This window comes from Folsomia candida, unplaced genomic scaffold, assembly GCF_002217175.1.
Source record: "Folsomia candida strain VU population unplaced genomic scaffold, ASM221717v1 Fcan01_Sc001, whole genome shotgun sequence".
Classification (NCBI taxonomy): Eukaryota; Metazoa; Arthropoda; class Collembola; order Entomobryomorpha; family Isotomidae; genus Folsomia; species Folsomia candida.
The window spans coordinates 21,111,984-21,136,317 of record NW_019091193.1 but is presented as its reverse complement, the minus strand read 5'-3'; the positions used below and the strand labels follow the sequence as shown (position 1 = coordinate 21,136,317).

At 37.0% G+C, this 24,334-nt stretch overlaps 4 protein-coding genes and 1 long non-coding RNA gene across 5 annotated transcripts; 4 read left to right on the top strand and 1 right to left on the bottom strand.

The window, feature by feature from the left end:
- The first annotated feature begins 1,669 nt into the window (after positions 1–1,669).
- On the top strand, positions 1,670–6,352 carry LOC110841822. The gene is made up of 8 exons (XM_035858770.1): positions 1,670–1,821; positions 1,900–2,104; positions 2,174–3,146; positions 3,224–3,445; positions 3,505–3,648; positions 3,717–3,922; positions 3,992–4,151; positions 4,233–6,352. The coding sequence occupies exons 3-8, from the start codon at positions 2,927–2,929 to the stop codon at positions 4,391–4,393; spliced, it is 1,113 nt and encodes a 370-aa protein (XP_035714663.1). The 5' UTR covers positions 1,670–1,821; positions 1,900–2,104; positions 2,174–2,926; the 3' UTR covers positions 4,394–6,352.
- On the top strand, positions 1,807–2,223 carry LOC118432934 (keratin-associated protein 19-2-like). The gene is made up of 3 exons (XM_022087517.2): positions 1,807–1,821; positions 1,900–2,104; positions 2,174–2,223. Exons 1-3 carry the CDS (start codon positions 1,807–1,809, stop codon positions 2,221–2,223), a joined length of 270 nt encoding a protein of 89 aa, XP_021943209.1.
- A 912-nt stretch (positions 6,353–7,264) lies between the features above and the next one.
- Positions 7,265–11,341, bottom strand: LOC110844073 (putative gonadotropin-releasing hormone II receptor). Its single transcript, XM_035859070.1, has 4 exons — positions 11,318–11,341; positions 11,037–11,229; positions 10,750–10,879; positions 7,265–8,401 (listed from the first exon to the last, which is right to left on the bottom strand). Exons 1-4 carry the CDS (start codon positions 11,339–11,341, stop codon positions 7,936–7,938), a joined length of 813 nt encoding a protein of 270 aa, XP_035714963.1. The 3' UTR covers positions 7,265–7,935.
- Positions 11,342–14,412: 3,071 nt separating this feature from the next.
- On the top strand, positions 14,413–17,239 carry LOC118433760. Its single transcript, XR_004833558.1, has 3 exons — positions 14,413–14,825; positions 15,529–16,696; positions 16,760–17,239. It is a non-coding gene; the product is annotated as an uncharacterized LOC118433760 (long non-coding RNA).
- Positions 17,240–17,424: 185 nt separating this feature from the next.
- LOC110854735 (serine/threonine-protein phosphatase PGAM5, mitochondrial) lies at positions 17,425–19,354 on the top strand. The gene is made up of 6 exons (XM_022103194.2): positions 17,425–17,585; positions 17,725–17,936; positions 18,092–18,503; positions 18,576–18,647; positions 18,720–18,781; positions 18,925–19,354. The coding sequence occupies exons 2-6, from the start codon at positions 17,752–17,754 to the stop codon at positions 19,070–19,072; spliced, it is 879 nt and encodes a 292-aa protein (XP_021958886.1). The 5' UTR covers positions 17,425–17,585; positions 17,725–17,751; the 3' UTR covers positions 19,073–19,354.
- Positions 19,355–24,334: the final 4,980 nt, after the last annotated feature.

Below are 24,334 nucleotides of genomic sequence, written 5' to 3'. Positions count from 1 at the left end.
AGATATATAAGCATGTTGCTTTTGTGTTTTTTACGTGTACATCAATTTCTTACAGATTCTGATACCTTGGTTTACTAATTAGCAATTAATAAACCTTTGCCTTAAATATGATTGAATCCAATGAAAGAGCATTTATATAACTAACGAACATGTTATTGGCACTTGCATGCATACATATGCACGCCTACACTTCTAGATTGTTTGTTTATTTTGTAGCAAAAAGCTACAATATTACATAGAGATCTGATTCTTCGCAAGTGGCTAACATTCCTTCAGGTACATGCGTACGTTGATAAACACATTGATTTCATGACGGAATTGAAAATCGACGCCTGTGAAACAGAAACGATCAATAAAGCAATATATTATCTAACCATGATGCATACGAAAAAACTTGATTTTTAAATGAGTGTGCAATCTTGAAATCTTGAATTAAATGCAATTCTGCTAATTCAATAGAAACGTATGCATTATTTATTATGTAACAGTCATCGGTAACAGCGGCAATTCGAGTGCATTGCGTTCAATTGACACCGCTTCTTTTTTATCCGATACACTAAAAACATTTGGATTATTTTGAAGAGAACTAGAACTAGGCAAACTGCTAACGGTGACGTTGACCAAATGGTTTGGCAACATGAGATTCAGACTTTTGTCAACCTCCACTTGTTGAAATAACAAACAAGAATGCTTCTAGAATTTTAATTTTCTTATTGTTAGATGTATATGCTACCTGTATTGTAATTGACTACATACGAAATGACACTAGCTCACATCAAGAAGTACGTATACACATACTTACCAAAATAAATTTATGCTTTTATTTCTCAGCATGAAAGTTTTTGGCCACGGAAGTAAAAATAAACATGTGGAATAGGAATAAAAATGATACAAAAGAGATAAAATTTGACCACCGGTCAAATTCATAAATATGTCTGCCAGTTTTACAATAAATTGCTTATCATGGCATATTTGCATATAATACAAAGTGCATTAATGCTAAAATTTTAACAGCAGGTTATGCATCAAACTCGGGTTTCTAATAATTTACTGAAATTAACGTTAAGACTACTGGGAACTATATGGAGGATGCATGATTGGTAAAAATATTGATCATTGCAGAGTATATGCTACAAATGAATAGCTACATATTACCTCATTAAAAAATTAATTAATAGTCAAAAAGATGACATGTAATGCTTACTGCCGGTTATATAACTTACTTTTGACATCAAATCGTCTACATACGTAAAGATAAAAGTAAATGAAAAAGTTGTTATGATAATACACACATATGTATGCGCATATACAGTATTTTTGCAAAAAATTACCCACTGGGTCATCATTTTCATTTGTAACAGGCGAGTAATAGTCGCAATCCATAATAGTGAACTAAATAACAAATCTTGAGCCAAACGGAATGCATTTTCAACTTATTCACTTCCACTCTGATTGTGGAAGTATGATACCACACAACAGTACATATGTACGCCATTAAATAATAGAATATTAAAATCGGATCACGTACTACAAGAAATAGACAAAGAGTTGCATATCTATATGGTCTCCCTAGATGTACATATGTGCATACACTGAATTTATCCTATAATAATATATCTGTCCATAATCATCGAGTACCTTAATTACAATTACTGCAGTTTTGCACATTTTGTGCTGAATAACACCTCCCCATTCAGATCAAGTATAAATATCCGCGTGGAGCACACCCTCAACCATCAATCTCATTTCAACTGTTCCGCAGTACAGTTCATCAATTAAACAACCAAACCTTCCTTCTTCATCAAAATGAACAAGTTCATGGTAAGTTTTCTGAAAAAAAGACAAACCGAAAAATTCTGAATATCTTTGGACACATGATTTACACATTTGCACTTTTAGATCGTCCTTGTCTTGGCCGCCCTTGTGGCTGTTGCCTCCTGCGGGTATCTCGGCGGGTATTACGGAGGTCTCGGAGGATATGGTCTTGGTGGGGGGTGGGGTGGATATGGTCTTGGTGGGGGGTGGGGTGGATACGGACTTGGTGGGGGATGGGGGGGTTATGGTCTTGGGGGAGGATGGGGGGGTTATTACCGAGGTGGATACGGTGAGGATATAATCTGCATACGAGTAGACAATTGTGCACGTTCTTAACATTTTCGCTGTAATTTTCTAGGTGGTGGTTATGGATATCGCGGATTCAGATCCTATGGATGGGGTTGGTAGATTGTCACCAGTTCAAATCTAGCTTAAATCTGTCATTTGAAATTTTACTTTCCCAAAGAGTTTAATTATATTAAGGAATTTGTAATCTCATCTAATGCCAAAGCCACCCTGTGATTGTTAACTAATTGTTTACGTGGTAAAAACCACCAACGAATGTTGAATAAACCCCTAGTATTGGTCCTAGTAGAAAAGTCGTAAATATCAATGCAATGGGTTCATTTCTTCAAATCATACCAGCTCATGCACAAGCACAGTAGCGTTTGTGTACCTTTGCCGGATAACAATTAGCTACCCGATCAACAAAAATTATTACTTTTGCGTCAAAGTAACGCATCCATGGTGAAAATTTTTAACAAACAAAAAAAGGCGTGATTATTGCATAAATTTTGTGCTAAGTTTGGTGTGCACCGTGAGACACGCTAAATTTGCATTAAAAAACTGTAACCTATGGTTGAAAAATTATTGCACCCAAACGTGCTGAGATATTGCGTAAAAATACCGCACCAATATCTCGTCAATACCCACATTACATGAGGCGTTAAAATCATGCAATTTATACGCAATGAATGGTGGGTGCGAAGAGACAGGCAACGCGCGAGAGTTTGAATCTAAGAGAAGCGTGGTATTTCCTTTTCTCTCCCACCCTCGCAGTCTCGTAAATTCCCTGTTAATTTAATTCCCTGTTAATTTATCTGTTGTCTTAATGTCGCCAAAAAAATATTACATAATTGAATTCCCCCCTGATAAATACAATTCAGTGCCTGTGGAGCTTGTTCTAAGTCACTGGGTTATCCCCGCAGAGAAAGTTTGTCTCTGGCCACCAAACTCTGGGCCAAGTATTAGAAATTTGATAAAAAAGGGCACTGCTATTCCTGATGTCAAGTGGGGAAGAGTTAGCTACGCCAGGATTATTGGGAGTTACGGTAAATAGCTATTTAATTCAAATTATGAGAAGTCATTCCAATTATTTTACATTTACTAACAAATATCATTATTTTAGATGATTATGAAGTTGCGACAAAAAAACTTCAAGTAGCCGAGGACACTTCCAACTTGGAAAGTGAAACAGAACCAGAAAGCAGATTAAGGAGCAAGAAGATAATTCCCGATATTCAGCCCAGCAGCACACGAGGGGATGTAACGTCTTCATCCGATGAGGAGGATAGCGACGCGAACAAAAACAGTCCTCCGTCTGGCTCACTTCTGGATAATTTGGAGCTGGGTAGGCTTATAATACTGCCACAAATATTTTATACTAATCATTATGGTGATGCTTTTTAGACCCACCATTGAGCATTCCTGAAATAATTCCCGAAACTGAAGAGCAAAGCAATCTACAAGTAGGAAATCAAGTTGAAACTGGAGACACCTCTTTTGTTGTTGTAAATTCGCAGGAGTTAAATGATTTACGGCTGTTGATTTCAAGTTAGTACAAGCAAAATAATTTTATTAAAATTGATGTATTATGTTAACGCTTTGTAATCACGTTGCAGGGACAACGCAAAGTGTGCTAACTTTGTTGGAAAAGCAGGCTGAAGACATTAAAGACATTAAGGCTTTACTGATTAATGTGAAACAAAGGCCGGATGGTAGGAAGGCTCCCAATTTCAGTGCCATTCCAAAATTACCCCTCGACAACGAGGTAGCACTGGCGGAGTTTGAATCTTGGCTCGAGGTGGATTCAAATCGCGAATTACTGGTACGATTTAATCGAGATATTTTACATGCATAATTAAACTTTAATGTTTTTTCTTATATTTGATACTAGGTTGAATATTTGGCATTTTCAACTGCGACACAGATCGAGGCGAGCACTAGAAAAATCTTGAAAAAATTATTTACGAATGAATTTGGCAGGCGAATTAATTTTACGGGTAAAGGAAACAAGACATCGATGAAAAACCTAAAACTATTGGAAGTCGTAAAAGGTGCTAAAATATATTCTAAAATGAAGAAAATTTTCTAATTGTTGGTCTCTATTTAATGTTTAATTGGATTGCAAATTTCAGAAACCGTGCGAAGCGTCTTTACAGTTGAGTCCGCTCCCGATCCCAAAAATCCCAGCGGCCGTATTCCCACCGATGATATAATTCAAACTACAGCAATGAATTGGTTTCGTTCTTCAAAAAGTAGGTGCAACGACGACGCTCCCTCGGGAATTGCATCATAATCATGGATCGAGATGGAAAATCACCGAGAAACATTAGGCGAATAATTGCAAAACGGGTTAGAGAGAATCTCACTCGTGCAAAAAACATACCTGCTATTAGTAATAATCTTGCAAATTTAGATATATGTGATTCTGTAGTTGAGGATAGCGATTCAGGTAGTAATATTAGCAATAATGATAGAAGCAGTAATGTTATCCATAATAGTGACGAGCCATTAGTTTCCGATTCACTAAGCGACAATGGTGTAGTAGAAAATAATAGGAATATTTTAGATTTAACACGGGACTTGAGGGACTGGTCGCTTCGACATAACATAACGGGAGTAGCTTTAAACGATCTTCTACGCATATTTAACTTTTATCAAGAATTTAGATTTCTTCCATTGGATAGTAGGACATTGCTTAAAAACTCAATTCAATACTCTATGAAAACTATCGGTCAGGGTCAATATGCACACTTTGATGTTATTCAAAATATAAAACGGCAAATAGATTCCAATTGTATTCTTGCTTCTGGTAGCGAAATTAAATTAAACCTTATATTTAGTTTTGATGGATTGCCCATTTCTAAGAGTAACAGTAACCAGTTTTGGCCAATTCAAGCAAAGTGTGAAGAAAGTACGTACGGCGTATTTGTCGTGGGTTTATTTTATGGCAAGACAAAACCAGAAAGTATTGACGAATACTTGATGGATTTGATAGCAGAGTTAAAAAGTTTGCGAGTTGGGATTAGTTACAATAATTTGAAAATATTTTGTAAGGTTTCAAAAATAATAGCTAATGCGCCAGCCAGGAGTTTTTTAAAGCAATGTAAAAGTCATAATGCATACAATGGATGCGAGAAATGTATAGATCCAGGTTTCTGGAAGGGACGTGTAATTTTCAGAACATTCGATAGTCCACTTAGGACAGATCAAGATTTTTATGTTCAAAAAGATAAACACCACCATGTAGGCATTTCCCCGTTTACGGAGCTTAAAATTTTGATGATTTCTTCGGTTCCTCTTGACTACATGCACCTCATTTGCTTAGGTGTGGTTAGAAAACTATTAAGAAGTTGGGTAAAAGGTCCATTGCCATTTAAATTATCTTCTCGTGATATTTCAACTTTATCAAGTAAATTAGTATTATTTTCGCATAGTTGCCCTAAAGAATTTTGTCGTACGCCGAGGTCAGTAAAAGAGTTAGATATGTGGAAAGCGACAGAGTTTAGAACTTTTCTTCTTTATACAGGACCCGTCGCTTTAAAAGGATTATTGTCGCCGAAAAAGTATACACATTTTTTAAATCTTTGCGTAGCAGTCACGATTCTTATAACTACCAAGGCGCAAGCAAATAATTGGAACGATTATGCACGACAGCTTTTATTGAAGTTTGTTAAAAATGTTCCCAATTTATATGAAGAAGAGTTCTTATCATATAATATGCATTCTCTTATACATATTAGTGATGACGCTTTAAAGCATGGCCCGTTAGATTCTTTTAGTGCTTTCGATTTCGAAAATAATATGCAAGTAATAAAGCGCTTGCTACGAGCTCACTATATACCTTTTGAGCAAACTGTGAATCGCACTGCTGAGAGAGAAAATCATAAGTACCAGTCCCCTGTGAATTTAAATAGACACTGTATTATAAAATCGAACGGAAAGGATCGTTGTTTTATATTAAAGGATGGGAAAGTAGTTGTTATAAGTAGTATAAGTAAAGATAAAAAACATATAAATTGTAGAAAATTCAAACACTCGGACAACTTGTTCACTTGTCCGTGTGAAAGTAAAATTTTAGGAATAATTAAAGTTAGCAAATTATCAAATAGCGTAACCATAATAGGTATTAATGATATTGATAAGAAATGTTGGTTACTCCCGTCGGATAAAATAGATGAAAACATTTGCATTCCCTTGTATAATGTAACAATATAATTTTTGTTATGAAATAAATGATTTTGATAAAAATTAATAATTCGTGTTATTTGACTGCAGTAATTGCATGGAGTTTAACTGCAAGTTTTGCATCAAATTATTCGTTTCTTTTGCGCAATATTCTATGCTATAAATTGCATTAATTTGACGGTTATTTCTACGCAATATTCTTGAGGCTAAATTGCATGAATATGACTGTCAATTCTATGCAATATTGACAGTTTATTTTACGTTAAATATCTAGTATCTTTTCACGGATTTTTGCCGGCCATCAGTTGCTGCAATTTAACTGTATCACTTTTCCGTAAAAGTGATAGCTTTTGTTGATCGGGTATGTACGAGCCAGATAGAGTCAAGATTACATGAAACTAAAATTCGCAAGCTCTACATAATATTTTGGTATTTACTTTCACTACATATTTAGTTTGGACACTAAACAAAGAGCATCATTGCTTAAATAAGTAAATATGTATATAAATAGAGATTCTATGTAGTTTGCAAGTAATATATCCATTTGCTTTTATCCTTTCTAACGTATTTCAATTAAATATATAAATCCGACTTGAATTCCCATTTGAAGAGAAATCCACGTATCTAGAGCTGCTTAATTCCAGAGCTTTTCGCACTGAGACAAACAATATCCGGTGAGGAGAAAGTTCAAATAAAGGATTATAACAAAGGCGTTTATTTAACCCTGACGTTCTATCTACGAGTCTGATCCAAAATTAGACGAGATTCCGGAAGGAAATTCACCCTCACCACCGCAAGGAGAAAACGGACTCAAATATAGTCTGCCGGGTATTGTTACACAGTACGTATAAACATATATACGTATGTGCATAGATACTTACACACGCCACTGAACAAGGTTTTGCATATGAAAATTAAATACAATTAGGATGAAGCATTAATTTAATGAATGGTGCTTTCATACAGTTATGAACCTTGGTTAGCGAGAAGGTGAACATAAATTGAATAAATTCACCCAGTTCCATTTCTCTCGAAAGTTGTGAACTTTTTGCAATACTACAGTTTTAATTACCTTTCTACTAAATCTATAGTGCCACTCATTTCATCTCAACCAGTGTGGGCCATATATTCTACATATCTATGTACATATTTTGCCTCATATTTATATTCAATATGTACAATTTGAACTTCTTACGATCAGTTAAAAATTTACAAGTTTCAAGTCAATCTCTAACAGACTTATTCCAAACCCGACAGACATGCCGACGGCTAAATAAGCCTCTATAAGTGACTACCTTTACTACTGGATGCTAACATACTCTCCAAAATATTATAATATTATATATGCATATATGCATGTAACCTTAAAATATGTGTACGTTTCACATTTAATGCTATTTAGCAATGGACTAATTATAATAATTTCATGTACATATACGTATGAGTGAGTTATTTAATTTCTTATTCAAACCCTGATTATACCTCTAGTTGGATCTAGTATGTTCCAACGCATGTAAATTTACCCCAATATGTTGGCTACATGAAGGCTACACGTGTGTGTCTAATGCAATTTCAGTTGAACTCTAGTCTTTGAAAAATAAAACAAAAAAACAGTTTTGCATATATCAATCTTCATACCTTTCACGTGTTTTAAATACTTGTCGTCTTGCTGTGACTGGGATTCCTTTCAGCAGCGACTGTCGGCCCAGTCGTCGTGATGACGGTCGGTCTAGAAGAAAACTTGCTGCAACCACCGCTCACTTTCTCCAAATAGCACACGCTCTGAACTTGAACTGGTGGTGACGGGGAATGCGGTGGACCGTTGGTTCTCTGTTTGGTTGCCATATTCTCAAGTTGGATTTCAACCCTGGTGGAATTATTTTTCAAAGTGGATTTTCGAAAGTGCGAGGACATTGTGCAGGCGGCAGAAGCGGACGGCATTGGGCCATTTCCGTATGAATTTCCTCGGACAGTTTGACTTGCTTTTCTCGAACTATTGGAGTGGAATACCCCGTAAACCAGAGGATTTGCACATGAGTTGGCCACGACCATGATAAAAAGTCCCTCCTGAATGTTTGGATGCACGTTTTCGGCCGATGTGCGATCGACAACATGCCTGAATACAACGTAAAATTAAACACTTACTTTCATGGTCAGAATTAGAGTACAAAATGCGACTAGAATAAAACTCCAAAAACTGTAATATACGAATTTCTTGTGAAAAGCATTTCTTAAAGAATTGAATAATGGGCATATACGGCATAATCATCCTACATATATGAAAATGAACAACTGCGTCGATGGTGGGCCACGAATATTTCTCTTATAAATGAATATGCAAATATATTTCGCTAAGGTATAGTTTAAGGTATAGTTTAAAATACTTGTGTAGCCTTGATTATTCTTAAAATTCAATTAGGGTCACTCCACGAGTTATGGTAATGGACCTAATATCGAAAATCGATTTTTTTGAAATCCTTCAAGTTTGTGATAGAGGACCTTAAAATATGCAGAAAAATCATTTCCCCCGAATTTTTGAGGTTTCAATGTGGCTGCTAGGAGTGGGTGTGGCTTCCGTTGAGATACCACCTTTTCGCAGCCGCTATTGCACGCAGGGACTCCAAATTTCACACCAAGCTACCATTGGCCAATACAATAGCGGGTCTTTTTCTCTTTTTTGGAAATTTGGTCATGGTGACCGTTTTAGTTCAAAATGTGCGTTATGTCGAATTTTTTCTTAAATCGTCTCACATAACCCCATAAATGGGGCATCGTTAGATAGGCATAGGCAAGAGGATTCAGAATATATATACTTTGTCCGGCATATAGCTGCCCCCTGACCTTCCAGAAGCAGTAGAATGAGAATTTTCATTGCTTCCAGATTTTAACACAGTAGCAGATTTGCGAGCTAACAGAAATGGATGGGACAAACACAAAAATATTTGTCAGCCTCAGGAAGACTGGGGAGTGGTCGTACACCCTACAAAGTATATATATTCTTAATCCTCTTGCCGAGACCTTACCAACGATACCCCAGTTATGGGGTGATTTGAGACTTTGACTTTTCGGAGAAATTTGACGTGTTGTGAATCTTGACCTAAAAACGGTCACCGTGACCTAATTTCCAAAAAAGAGAAAAAGACCCGCAATTGTATTGGCCCATGGTAGCTTGATGTGAAATTTCGAGTCCCTGCGTGCAATAGCCGCTGCGAAAAGGTGGTATCTCAACGGAAGCCACATCCACTCCTAGCTGCCACATTGAAACCTCAAAAATTCGGGGAAAATGATTTTTCTGCATATATTAAGGTCCTCTATCACATACTTGAAGGATTTCAAAAAAATCGATTTTCGACATCAGGTCCATTACCATAACTCATGGAGTAACCCATTACAAAATATAAAATTCGTCCACTCAGGAAAGCCTCAGTCCAGGAAATGCAAACAGGATATAGCATAAAAATTGTATCAACCGTGCGGTGCATTGATAACGGAGTGAAGAGGACGGCACACAATATGCGATCTCCTGTTTTAACAGGTTTGAAACACTGGGACATGAGGAGCCTGTCCCAATGGAACAATCCAATTTATTTGATTTTATGTGCTTTGAGTGAGAGAGTGATGAACGGGGAAGCCGAGTGGAGAATTATAATTAGGGTTTTAGCCCACTTTCTCCGTGAATGGCGACGAATTCCGTTTAACAAAAATTCGTTCGCAGATATGTCTCACTCATCACTCACGGTAAAAACTCTGTTCGACTTGAATTTCTCTGAGCCTGTATTTATGTACTTCGTTAGTGTGCCTGATTCACAGGACGAGCCTTTATAATATACTTATTAATTATACTTTGATTAAATTATGGAAGTAAACATTAATATAATTACGGGAAGAGACGTAACATGACGGAAATGACTTTTTCATACTGTATGCAATGCCAATGCCTTGATGGGACTAAATATTGTATGTCACACGTCAAACAAGATGTGAATTGACTGCTCTAAATACTGACTGAGGATGAGTGCAACACGATGAACAAGAAAGTTTACAACAGTTTAGGTTACATCTTCAAACTCGTGTGTGTAACACGAGGTGGACAAAGAGATATGTATGTATGAATCTACGAGAAATAGCACAAGATTCGACTTCAAAGATGGCAAGGACTCTTATTGCACGAGGACTTGCATCTAGTTTGGTATACTTTGTTTGAACAATAAACATCCCAAGGGTACTTATGTTGGATCTCCCTCATCATAAAACAAAGACTGGTTCTGGTCCTTTGATATTTATCTATCAACCAGTTTCATTTTTAATGCTCTTTGTGTATGTACTACAAACCTCCGTTCAGATATACCTAATAATAATGATTGCCTTACTCACATACATCCACGCAAAAACAAAACAAAACAGTAAACTTATAACCAATTGAGAAAATAAAAATAGATTTGATTGCTATTTGTTTTTGCTTACCAAGCCGTCATAACAATGTATGGTGACCAGCAAATGATGAATACTGCAACAATTGTGAAGGTTAACTTAAGAGCTCGTATTTTTGCTCTGTCCATTACGGTCTGATCGCTGCGGCGAAGGGACTCTTTACCTTAAAGACAAAATGGTAAAGCATTTAGAAAGCATTAGAGAAATACGTGAAATGCACGAATCAAGAGAACTTAATAATTTTAAGTGCATCCATCAAGTATCTAATCTGATGAGAAGTATGTATGTGCAATGGAGGAAATGACGTGCAAAATATTCACCTCTGGATGTTTCATTTTCCATCGTGAGCGTGTAGATGATGTTTCCATACGAGTAGAGGATGAAGAGAAAGGGGAGAAAGTACATGAAGCAGATGGAGAGAATTGTGTTGGTCTTTTCCGCAAGATCGGCCTCCGTGGTACACTGAGTGAATTTGGAATATATTGGATGGGTCTTCACATCAAAGACGAAACACTGAAATTTTGTAAGTCACTACATTGTTTTAAAAGTTTAAAATAGTAAGAGAAAGTCATAACATGCTCTTTTTAGCCAAATTCGTCACATTCTGATGAGTTTTTAAAGTCATAATTAATGGGTTTTATCGGTTTTCCATATATGTAACATTGAACTTAAAGATATTCTTACTCCATACAATTGCAAATCACAAATTATCTGTTAGGTAGGTGCATATCACTTGAAACGTCTCGTTCTCATGCCATAAAATATTTTATTTAAAATCGCATTTAGTTACGATGATCTGCAGACGAGAAAACATATGTGCATAAATTACAATCCTTGGAGGGTAGCACAACTTCATGACAATCTCGCTGGATTATATTTATTCTTGCTACGTCAAGTTTCGCAATTTTTCTTTCGCTCTCTATTTTTTGTTTAGGTTCACTCTACCATGATTTATTTGACAATGGAGTGTTACAAAGCATACCAAAAATGAAATTCTTCATTGTTTTCGTAGAAGACGGCAGCGAATTAGGTCATAATAAAACAATAAATTAAAGCCTAGCGAACTTGAAGGGGAGCAAAGAAAATCGTCCCAGATAATATTTGGTCGTATGCATAAAAAACCAATGATTTCTTACTGCTAAATTTTGAGCCAGAAAGAAATATACTTATCAGACGAATTTTAAAGTAGGATCATTTACTATTTTATTCACAAGTCCATTATATTGAATATTGCAAGATGAAAATTGCCAGCCTTCTTATGCAACACTATTGGATAATTGTCGCATATCCTCTTCTCACTAAAACTTATCTAATGGTTATTTAGGTTCCTCGAGACCTTCGCATTCAGACATGCAGACATTATGATTACAGAAGCCCTGAAGAGGGGTAAAAATTTGAGGCTAAAAATAAACTTTCCTATCATCCTTTTACCAGCATCATACCACGATATTCAATTATGCTTCGATTTGCACCCCACCACGAGAAACGAATGATGCACATACATATTATTCAATTTGCTATGTAATGGGGACAAATAAGTTAAATTTGAGAATCGTTACAAACCTACATCTTTTACTTAATTTCTAAACATATATGCAAGTTGGTTCAATCATTTCCATATTGTTAAGCATTATCTAACGTTATCGATTCTTAAATAAGACGTGACTTAAACAGATTGCTGTTTGTTCAAAATTATTTTCAGGCCAAAATTTGTCCAAATTTGGATATCTTTTTGCATATGTACTTATGTACATATACTGATACATAGGAATATAATGTTATATTCTTATTTAGGCAAGCTGAACTACCAATGCCTTGCCTGAATATCAGTAAATACATATATGCTTAAAGTACTGCACTATGTGAGTTGTTCATTGTGACGTTTTCAAATTGAAATGGAGTTAAAGGATAGAGGTGGCTGAAAAGCCGATATTACAGGCTCGGCAAAAATTGGATTGCTGGTATAGGATTTCACATATTGATAGATGTTTGTGCGCACGAGATTGTGACAACCAGCGGAATTTCAACAAAGAACTGCTTTCCAAGGAATATCTGCTGGAGGAGACCCTCATACAAATGCCATAACAATACATGTGCCAAGGATAAGAGAACCTTATGCGCAAATATGTACATACATATATGTGCATGTATATGGAAGCTTTTACCAAAAGGTATTAGAACCACACTCTTCAAAGTTGATTGTGTAATAGATAAATACAACGCTCGAATGATGATATGGTTTGATTCATTGCACAATGAACCATATGAATCTAAGTTTGGGTATAATATTACAGAAGTATTAATAAAGCTGGATTCTAAAGAGAGAAACTAATAAACCGTTACAACGAATGTAACCAAGGGGTGAAAGAACTGTTTCATACGTTAAAATGAATTTCCTGCTAAATTGACATATATATGCCTTATGACCTTTAGATGACCTCTGAGGTCAAAATGAAGGTCACCATTGAATTCAACGTTGAAAAATAGTTGAAAAATGACGTGTCACATGCCAAAACAACACGTGACACTTTTTCGTCACTGTGACGACGTCATCGTCACAGGTGACGTCCAAGTGTAAAATGACATGAATTTTCGAATTCCTCGTTGAAAAACGGTTAAAAACGATGTGTCACATGTCAAAACTGACACGTGACACTTTTTCGTCACTTTTCGTCACTGTGACGACATCATCGTCACAGGTGACGATGTCACAGTGTCCATCTTCGAACTCGTCCTATCCATTGACGTTAGGAGTTTATGTTCAAAATTGAAAGTGTCTATGTCTTTTCGTTCAAAAGTTATCGGAGCTACGGACAGACGGACAGACAGACAGACAGACAGACGGACATAACGATCTTATAAAGGGCTTTCACCCCTTAATAACGAATAGTTGAAACAAAAGGTGCATATCGATGACACCCACTAATCCAGTTATTCAGGTTTAACTTTTCGCATGACCATTGGAAATCAACGTCAAAATATTCAGTTCTTGACTTGTTCTTTATTTAAGGTTTTCACCATTAAATTACTAATTGTTCCTGTGCTCCTCCCCGTCAGACACACGATTCACATGCAACATTGTCGAAACAATAAATGCGTAAATTAGGCTACTCAAGAATTACAAATGGTTTACCTGAGGGATCGCCAGCAATGCAGCCGAAATCCATGCGATGCTGAGAAGTAATTTCACACGTTTGGAAGCATTGACAACTTTCAAGGGATGAAGCACAGCATAATAACGATCCACTGTCAGACATATCAGGACCAGCGAACTCAAGTATAGACTGAAAGCTCGACAGAATTGCAGAAATTTACCTGGTAAATAATTTAATAAACTTGTTTTACATTGTTTCAATAAGAATTTACTACTAAACTCGGTGTACATAAAATCATGTGTATGTACACATATTCATAAATGTAAGTATTGGTACTTTACAGAATAACACAAACTCGTCATACAATACCAAGTTAATGAGCTTTGATGGCCATGCAACAAAGTTGCTCAACTCGGCAATAAGAATAAGACTATCCCTACTTATCAAGTACTTATGTATGCAGTGAGTGTGGAGCAGTTGCAAAGTACGAAAGCAGGTCGCAAACTTCCACACACATCTCAGTTCTCCAGATAAAAAAAAAGTGTTAGGACAATCTTCTGATTTCTTTTAAGACATCCATTAGTGTGACTTCAGCCAAAAACTCGATTGAGATTTTGAGAAAATGCTTTGATTTATTAGATGGTATATACATATGATTTTTGGAAATCCTTGATAATCGTAAGTCATGCAAGACAGTGATTACATCTCCTGGGAGAGATTTTCCAAACTTTGCAGAATCAAATAAAGATTAAAAGTTATCTGAAAGGGATGAAAACGTAAACTTACACAGGACTCGGCCAGCATACCACCCAATGCTGATTCTCCACCCAATCTCAACTGCTACAACAAACAATACGACGAGGAGGTCAGCAACACATAAGTTCATTAGGAGCATGTTCATGGGGGTGCATCTTATGCGGATACGCCGACAAACGGCATAGAACTCGAGCAGATTTCCCACTGAGGCTAAAATGAACACGACGAAATATGTGATGATCCAGGGCCAGGCGAATGGTGAGATTTCCGTGTACTCTGCAGGAAGTCGGCATTTATAAAACCACCCCCACCCCCACCCAAATTCACCCCCACCCCCACCTAAATCCACCCCCACCCCCATCAAATCCACCCCCACCCCCATCCCCCATCCACCCTTACCCCCACCCCCATCCACCTCCACCCCCACCCCCATCCACACCCACCCCCACCCCCATCCACACCCACCCCCACCCCCACCCCCATCCACCCCCACCCTCCCCCCAATCCCCCCCACCTAAATCCACCCCCACCCCCATCCACCTCCACCCCCACCCCCACCCCCATCCACCCCCACCCCCACCCCCATCCACCCCCACCCCCACCTAAATCCACCCCCACCCCCATCAAATCCACCCCCACCCCCACCCCTACCCCCATCCTACCCTAGCTACCTAGGTTCTAGCTACCCTAGCTACCTAGGTTCTATCTAGCCTAGCTAGCTAGGTTTGCTAGCTCAGCCTTCCAGGCTTTCCGCGTACCTAGTTGATCTAACCTAACCTGCTCGCTTGGATTTGATGGGGGTGGGGGTGGATTTGGGTGGGGGTGGGGGTGGTTTTATAAATGCCGGCAGGAAGTTGAAGAGCTTCTCGTGACTGATTGCCCAATTCGATTGAATTCAAATGGAGTGTGCTGTCAAACACTGTTTGGGAGAGTTTCTTGATTTCAGTTATTAACGTTGTAGGGTCATCAATGGTAAAATTATTCTCGTAATTCTCAAAGTTGAGCTCTGGACTGGGTCCCAAGTGCAGGAGAGAAGAACCACTTTGACGGCTGAGTTCGTCGAGTTTGTCTGACGCGTTGGAGAATTTCAAAGACATTGTTCCCGTTATTGGGTGAGACCGAATCAATTGATAGGTTAGAACGTAATTGGTTTTTTTTATCTAACAAATAAACTGTAATGAGGTGATTGTGTGAGTGAGCTGGGATACCACTTTCTCCAACTTTCTGCGGGGAGCGTGAGACCTGCACTGGAGAAAGTGAGCAAACGACTCTGTCTTTTATCTGTGTACCATAATAATCCTACCGAGGTGACGCATTCGTCCGCCTTCTTCTGCCCCCGTTTGATGCTCCCCATTCCTTAAATCTTCAATGGCAGGGCACCAAACGGAACTAATGGGCAGAAAGACGCATGTATTATTGTTCATTGGTACAGAAAATCAAGGATAACATTGGGTTTTAATTTCGTCTCAAGACCTGGCCAAATTGTACTATCGCTATGCTAAGGAGCCCGAAGTATCACAAGTTTCCCAAGTATTCTGCATGTAATGAATGAGAACTTGATTAATTCTTTTAAAACTGTAGTGCATATCACTGTTCATATCCCTTTTCTTCAGGCAATTTTAGTCCGAGTCTTGTACATAAATTAAGCTAAAAAAATGTATAGTTATTGGTACGTGTGAATGAGTGGTCTCTAATATAGCAATTTCAATTTGCGAGTGTACAAAGTACAACAACAAAAATGCTCAGATTTGTTAAATAACGCACATAATGTTAAATTATAAAATGCGGCCTTGCATTGTTCACTTACTACATACGAGTTAAAGGAAATGTTTATTGAACCTAAATAAAATACAGCTCCCGTTAAACGTAGACTTTTGATTACTAATAGAGTAATCTACATTAGGCTTGAGTTAAAGTATACATAAATACGTAAAAGAATGTGTATGCATGTTTTTCCTTGTTTGAAAGAAATATTGTAAAAGGTACTAGTGGTGAGTACGCACGCTTTTTGAGTTTGGTGGCGTGGCGTATGATGCCGCATTTATTTTTTCCACTGGTATTATTCGGATCGGAATTTGTATTTTTCTTCCCCCTTATTTTGTGGTATGGAGGAGCTTCATATGCTGCAGGTTTGTAGTTTGCATTCGAATTTTTAATTGAAAATCAAAATTGACCAGAATTCCACCACGCAGAGTCGTCAGCATTTATGTCTTCTATCATGTCCAGTATTTTTGCGAAAGAGGTCCCGGAAATGTCTCTTCCGGCAACACTCCCAGAATCCAGTACCAGCAAATTTAAAGAGACGACGACGACGACGACGACGAGTCGGCCCAAGAAATATGCGATACGACGCAGGGTTGTCAAAGTCATTACCACGACGGAGGAGGAGGAAACAGACTGTAAAAGTCGTGGCGGAAGTCCTTGCATGAGTGATGACCAGTGCTGTCTGGGCAAGTGCAGTCCTCTGGGGCGTTGCCCCACAGCCGCCCAACTTTTTGACGCCGCGGCCATCACTCTCAAGAAGGAAAAAGACAAACACATTTCACAGAAAGCCAAAGAAAACTAAAATCAGTCAGGCTGATGAGCAAAATATTAGAAAGTGACAATTAACTAAATCCATTTTGTAAAAATCTCCTTTATAGACACAAGAAAGTTATTAAAATTGATGATTACGGGATATACATAACTTTGACATTAGAATATTAGAGTTGCATAATTTATCTATAAATAATCAACAAGTCTAATGGCTTCATGGCTTGCTCTTTGATGTTGACCAAATAGCGACGAGAATAATGCATGATTGTCAAATACGGGGAAACTGCGCGTTCGGTAGCCCGGAAAAGTTTTGGATGATTTGCAGGTCTCAAACTTCTCATTTACATCAAAGCATGCAATCAGTCAGAAGTCAGGACACAGAAGGGCTTCTGCAGTGCTGATGCTTTGTGATCAGCGGTTATCAGCAAACTGATTGCATTAAATAGGAAAATATTTGTCTATCGGTAATCTTCACTTCAACAGGTCGGTCGGCTTGTGTATTTTCGTATATTGATAAAAACGCTATTTTATTGTATACATACCTCCATAATGCTAAATAACAAAGCATACAACGTTTGAACTTGACAAAAACTTATGTATTTTCATACTTATTTTTATTCAGGTTGACTTACAATTCATACTTATTGTGATGGCCATGTTTGGAAAGTATGGACGCTGGGCCTTTACCTCCCTTGGCGCTGCATCCGCAGTTGTCGTCGTCGCCAAGTGTGCCAGCCGTTTGGATGATTCTAATAATGAAAGTAGTGGCAACAGGGTTCACATTCGACCACCTGATTATGCACCTACAACGAAATGGGACACCAATTGGGATAGGTAAAGTAACACTGATAAGGACAACAATTTTAAGCCACAAGAACCACATGTTTCTAAATTTGATGATGTTGATATTAATCCGTAATTAAAACATTGCATATACTGATTGAATTGTGGTAACGTGACATTTAATTCCTTAAACTCTATTTGTGCAGGTCAGATCCTCGGTTTCTTAAGCATAAAGTATGGTCAGATGAATCCAAGAAATCCACGAACGATGATTCTAACATAAAATTCCCTACTGCAAGGAGAAACATTTTCTTGATAAGACATGGACAATACAATCAAAAGGGTGACGACGATGATTGTCACACTCTTACTAAAATTGGAGAAGAACAAGCCCTTCTGCTGGGGAAAAAAATGGCAGCCTCCGGAATCAAATTCACATCCATTCTTTCCTCAGGAATGACGCGAGCAATTCAAACGTCAGAACTAATGTTAAAAGAAATGAAAAATGAATACCCTGGTTTGATTCTCGAGAAAAAAGATCCCCTTCTCAACGAAGGCCCTCCCTGTATACCGGAGCCTCCCTACCGCAACAAAGAACTGTGGGATCCTGATTTCAATGTGACTTATTTTATTAAAAAATTTACAGATTAAATAGACGGATTGATTTACAGAAATTCAAAACATTTTAAGGAATTTTATGCTGAAGGAGCAAGGATAGAGGCAGCCTTCCGTCGCTATTTCCATCGAGCGGATCTTGATCAGGTTGGATCTTATTTTAGTACAGGTGACAGGCTGTGTAGACTGAAAAGTTTTAAATCTGATCAATTTTTTCAGAAGGATGATTCTTTTGAGATTATTGTCTGTCATGCTAACGTGATCAGATATTTCACAATGAGGTTCGTATACCATATAGAACATGAATATTGACATATGTATATTTGTAAAATAGATTTGGGGTATAGTTCTATAATAGGATTTCTATATTATGAACTATATATATTTTTATAATGGGATTTCTATTATTCTAAACATATTTCAGAGCAATGCAATTTCCACCAGAAGCATGGCTAAGGATCAGTCTAGACCACACTAGCATAACTCGGATTTCTTTGTTACCAAATGGGGATGTTATCCTCCGAGGACTCGGAGACAGCGGCCATCTTCCTCCCGATAAAACGACTGCTTAATAATATGTTACAATATCACAATATTGTACTTGGTGCACTATCAAAATAACTAAAATCACTTTAATGACGCTTGGCAGACCTGATAAATTAAAGAGAATTATGGACTCTTTATGATTTACATTTTGTTATAGAAAACTGGAACAAGTTGAATTATATACGATTCATCTAAACTAACAATTTAATCTTACATATATATTTGTCATCGTAAATCATGTCAAATTATATTCATGTGAAAACTTATTCACAAAATCTACAAATAAGAAGTTATATTTTCAGATGAGACTGTAACGCAATTTCAGTAACTAATTTACGCGAAATCATTTTCTAAGAAGACGGAACCGAATAACCGAATGGTCCTATTTGGTATACCATGCATATACGGTAATTATGTATGTAAGAACCAGACATAGTTAAACAAGTTAAAATTATAAGCTGCTTTAAAGGGGCATATATAAAATTTTAAAAAATTTAATGTTTCTATTAATATTTTATGCATCATGTTGCACGGACGAATGAATGTAAATATTATCGTGTGAATACATATTTGAAATGTATGTCATTAATTTATAGCCTACCGATTTCATGTATGAATCAACTGATTTCCTTTCTTCAAACCAGAGAGGAACTTCAATGGATATAACCTGGTGATATGCACATAGAATAGAAAATTTATAAACCGTATTGCTATTTTTCACATGAGTGAGTACCTTTATATGAACGCGATCCCAAGGAATTGTTTTGAGCACGGACAGCTCCGCCCCCTCGATATCCAAACTAAAGTAGTCGACCGTGGTGATATTGATAGCTTTTAGCAATGAAAATACTGGGAAGCATTTTGTCGTGAAAGAGACATTTTCCCCAAACCCCAGCCGTGTCATGAGATCGTCATTGTTAGGACGAAACATGTCCATCTGCAAGAAATATTAAATCATAATTCAAATTATAAAATCAAGTTGCTCAGTCACAAAGCAATATATTTTGTAGTTTCCTTTGTGGGCCAAGTGACTCCGGAGAGGCAGATGGGAGCAATCCAGACGTATCGACCTCGCGTCCTGAGTTTGGCCAGAGGAAGTGGTTCAACAAGCAGCCCCGTCCAGCCGTGGCGCAGCTCCAACGCCAACGTATTCGAGTACAGCTCTCCATCGTTCCCTCCACATTCGATGAAAAATCCGTCCTTCTGATTTAATTCTTTATGCATTACTTAAATTTATCTGTCTGCACGTTGATCATCATCAAATTGCGCTGCAATGCATTACTTCGAATTAAACAAGTTAATTTGCATATTTAGTACCATTTCGCCAAGTAATTTGAAGACATATCTGTAAATTTCTTCTTGTTGAGCTGGTTCTTTGTGAGGATTTTTCAAACTCAGGACAACAGCTTCTGTTTGAGCTGGTGGTGGAATTAGCACTCTGTGGCGTATGTAATTGAGCAGGCGATCATCGTCTTGTTGCAATTGAGTGTTTCCAATAAACTCTTCTTCAAATTCTGTTGGTCTGTTTTTTAGTCGTAATAAAAAATTAAGAGAAAACTTATTGTTATTCTTTATCAATTCTATTGGCACAGTCTTATAGTCTTACTCAAGATTAGAAGGAGAAAGTGTAGATGCTTCTTTTAGTGGGCCCACACCGTTGTTGATAACCTCATTTTTGGAAATGGAATAAATTGCCAAACTGCAGGCGAAGACATAAACGATTACAATTCCAATGATTAAGCTTTCTACTTTTAATACTTTTCCGAAATTCTGTCTATATTTCATTTTGGTAACTATTTTTATTATTGGATGACCTACAAGTAGATCGATTTTAAAGTAAATCAAACATTCATCAACTTGGTTTTGCACAAGGTCCTGAATTTTACTTAGTTACGTGTCTACATAAGGTTAGCTCAATTGATGGTAAATTTTGTGACCGAGAGCTTGGGACGAGTTTGGGATTATTGTGGGGAAAAAATTTGTTGTTACGTGAAGTTAAGGTAATTTTATAAAGTAATGATGATGATTTCTGGTGGTGGTGGTGGGGAAAATTGATGATTTCTTGAGCACATTTGATTATGGTAATGATAACGAAAGTGTAAATTTTAGAAAAACAAGTTTATGCATGCAACTACAATACAATTTGCCTACAAACTTATAGGCAGCATAATTAATACACTTTGAACGTAAATATGATTAAATTAGCGTATAAGAGTTCAAAATTGAATTGATCATCTCCAGATCAGCTTTGGCTGGGTCGGGAGGAAGCTCAAACTCTTCTTCGCCATCCCTAAATTCTTCATCTTCTTCATCCGAACGATCAATGCGTCCACGTGCGTTATTTATGAACGCCAACCGTTTCCTTTCCCCATTAACGTACGACGCGTCCTCATCTTTTAAATTAAGATGGCGAACTCGTAGCAGGGTGCGGAATTTTGCATACGTAGACAACACTTTCTTTGGTACAGTTACAGTTACATACCTTTTTGGACTCAAGGGCCGTTTTACATTCTTGAATCTCCGATTTTAGTCTGGAAATTTCAATATGAAGCTGCAGTTCTAGTAATTAACATCAAATATGTATTATGTAAATTAGAGTTCGAAAAATAATTTATAGTGGTAATAAATACCATTATTTGAGGTGACATCGCTATTTATTGCGACGTTCGCCACGGTTTGTTGAATTTCTGTGCCACCCATTTCCATTCGATCCAATTCAATACATATGGGTGCGCCCATGTCAATCCGCATACGATCCGTATCAGGCAGTTGTGTCTCACCTTTAATGCATCGAAATTATAAGTAATTTTATTATAATAAATAATCCAATTATAATACCAGTTGGACTGTTCCACAGATTCAGAGTTGGTATTGCAATTGACTTTAAGACTGGGGCACCTCCTTTAGCTTTTATTCCGGTGACCTGACCTGCTACATAATCATTTGAAGAGAAATGACGGCTGCAAACCCCGAAGTTGTCAATTTTAAGGGATGATGTTCCAATTGTTCTGGAAATCCAAGTGGTCCGGAGGAGAGCATGTTTCGCATTGGGAAATGCGTGGACTTTATGAGAAGGCTTTCCTTTTCTGTTTGGACAACTTGAAATTACGCAATTTCTCCCCATTGTCTTTTTATATTAAAAACGATAGACGACAACGTGCTCAAGAAATGTGTTAAAAACTCATCAATTTTCCCCACCACCACCACCAGAAATCATCATCATTACTTTATAAAATTACCTTAACTTCACGTAACAACAAATTTTTTCCCCACAATAATCCCAAACTCGTCCCAAGCTCTCGGTCACAAAATTTACCATCAAATGAGCTAACCTTATGTAGACACGTAACTAAGTAAAATTCAGGACCTTGGTTTTGCATAAAAATTTTGGACACTACTTGTGTCAACAAGAATCTATTGGAATGTAGTCATGGAAATATTGCATGCAAATAATTGGCGAATTGAGTGCAAATCGATGATGCATTTTCACATAATTCCCCAAGAGATGGGTTGAAATACCGTTACTTGCGTATTTAGGCCACGGTTGCTTGACAATAAGTATCTTAGCAGTGTAATACGGTTGCGACAAATGAAGCATTTCGAAAAAAAAATCATTTTTGAAATCGTTGGTACTTTTGCGATGGTAAAAAGTACAAAAAAGTACCAACGAGTTTGACCTCGAATAACTTTTCAATAGGCAGAGATAGGGACTTACTTCTCAAGGATGAAATCATCCTAATTTTTAGCTTGATTTTTTAAGCTAAAAATCTCGAGTGCACTATTTCGGAAAATTAAAACGTTTATTTCGAAGAATATCTCTAAAATTTAAGTTTTTCAGGAATTTTACAGTCAATTCTTATCTCACAAAATTCTATAATATACCAAAATGATCGTATGATCTAGACCGATCGATTGACACCCCACTGGAGGGTGTGAGATAATTTGATCCAGATTTGACCTAGGGGGTCATCTCAATCCTCCAACTTAGCAACGGTCCACTCACACCATTTTTATAGTACATAATAATTTCTTCAAAAATGAAAATTTGTGTTGGAAACAATTCATTTGTCGCAACATGGTTAGAAGTGTAAAGTTGTCAAGCAATATTGTATTTAGGCTTATCTGCGCATGCTTATGTTTTAAGAAATTGATGCATTTATGTAAGATGCCATGACATAACCGCAATAAATCTTTCATATTTAATTATTTATTATACCTGAACTGAAGCATAATCACCCCACATTATCAACCATAACGTTACTGGCTATATAATATTTTATTGATAACTAGTAATAATAATTTTCCAAACAGGAAAGGTATGATAATATTTGATATTTTTCATTGCCAGTACTTTCATGAAATTGTTCAACTGTATACAATTTCATACATAATTTACGTCACATAGGAGTTTACATATAATATTGAGGACTCTGAAAGTCATGTCATCTTCTACACAATTCATAGATATTCCGATAAGTGTAGGGTATATATATGCATATACATGCGTAACATGTTAGCTACAAACTACATTAGCATTCAGAATTCTACGTAAAAACGATAAATAATCAGTATCAGTGCAGTTTGACAACTCATCGCCATCATCAGTATATATAGTCAGATGTATATTACATATACACCCATGCATAAATGTCATATAAACAGAATTCTAAACCCGGTTAATATCGAAGTTCAATAAAGTTCATTAGTCACCTTAATTAATATTTTACCAAAACAATGAACAAAATGACAACAATAAATTCAATTTAATTTTTCGCCTTCCCAAATATTAATAAAATAAATTCTTGGCATTACTATTCCGCTTCTTATGTGATGCTACCTATTTCCAGGGCATAGGAATGGTTTTCCAGTGAAGCGGAATCGGCTCTGATGGATTCGCCATTTTGATCTCATCCTGCATCATCTTGTCCAATGGGTTGTACGTCGGTGGTGACCCCATCCCAGAATCCGACGATGTGCTAGACAGTCGCTGGCGCAGAATGCTGTGATATCCTATGCATACATAAAATAAATTGGTACAGAAAGCCAGTTTGAAACACAATTTTCTGAAATTTGATAAGGAAATGCAAACTTACCACCGTACGCCTTGGTATCGTCGTGTTCTTTATTGTGATGACTTCCGTGTTCCTACAAATAAATACAGGATTCCATGAAACTGCAAAATTACGCAAGTCTTTTCGATTTAAAATATTCACTTACCATTGTGATTCTTTTGTAATACTCTAAATCTTCTTACTCCAAAATATACAGAGTTAATTTGACAAATTCAA

Bases quoted from the DNA above. Each gene is read 5' to 3' on its own strand.
- LOC118432934 (XM_022087517.2), top strand. The intron at 2,105-2,173 runs GTGAGGATATAA...GTAATTTTCTAG, and splicing joins TTATTACCGAGGTGGATACG to GTGGTGGTTATGGATATCGC.
- LOC110841822 (XM_035858770.1), top strand. From the start codon at position 2,927: ATGTCGCCAAAAAAATATTACATAATTGAATTCCCCCCTGATAAATAC. The intron at 3,147-3,223 runs GTAAATAGCTAT...TCATTATTTTAG, and splicing joins CAGGATTATTGGGAGTTACG to ATGATTATGAAGTTGCGACA. The intron at 3,446-3,504 runs GTAGGCTTATAA...GATGCTTTTTAG, and splicing joins TCTGGATAATTTGGAGCTGG to ACCCACCATTGAGCATTCCT.
- LOC110844073 (XM_035859070.1), bottom strand. From the start codon at position 11,341: ATGACTTTAAAAACTCATCAGAAT. The intron at 11,230-11,317 runs GTGACGAATTTG...ACAAAATTTCAG, and splicing joins CTTTAAAAACTCATCAGAAT to TGTTTCGTCTTTGATGTGAA. The intron at 8,402-10,749 runs GTAAGCAAAAAC...CGTTGTATTCAG, and splicing joins TACATTGTTATGACGGCTTG to GCATGTTGTCGATCGCACAT.
- LOC110854735 (XM_022103194.2), top strand. From the start codon at position 17,752: ATGGCCATGTTTGGAAAGTATGGACGCTGGGCCTTTACCTCCCTTGGC. The intron at 18,504-18,575 runs GTGACTTATTTT...AAACATTTTAAG, and splicing joins TGTGGGATCCTGATTTCAAT to GAATTTTATGCTGAAGGAGC. The intron at 18,648-18,719 runs GTTGGATCTTAT...CAATTTTTTCAG, and splicing joins ATCGAGCGGATCTTGATCAG to AAGGATGATTCTTTTGAGAT.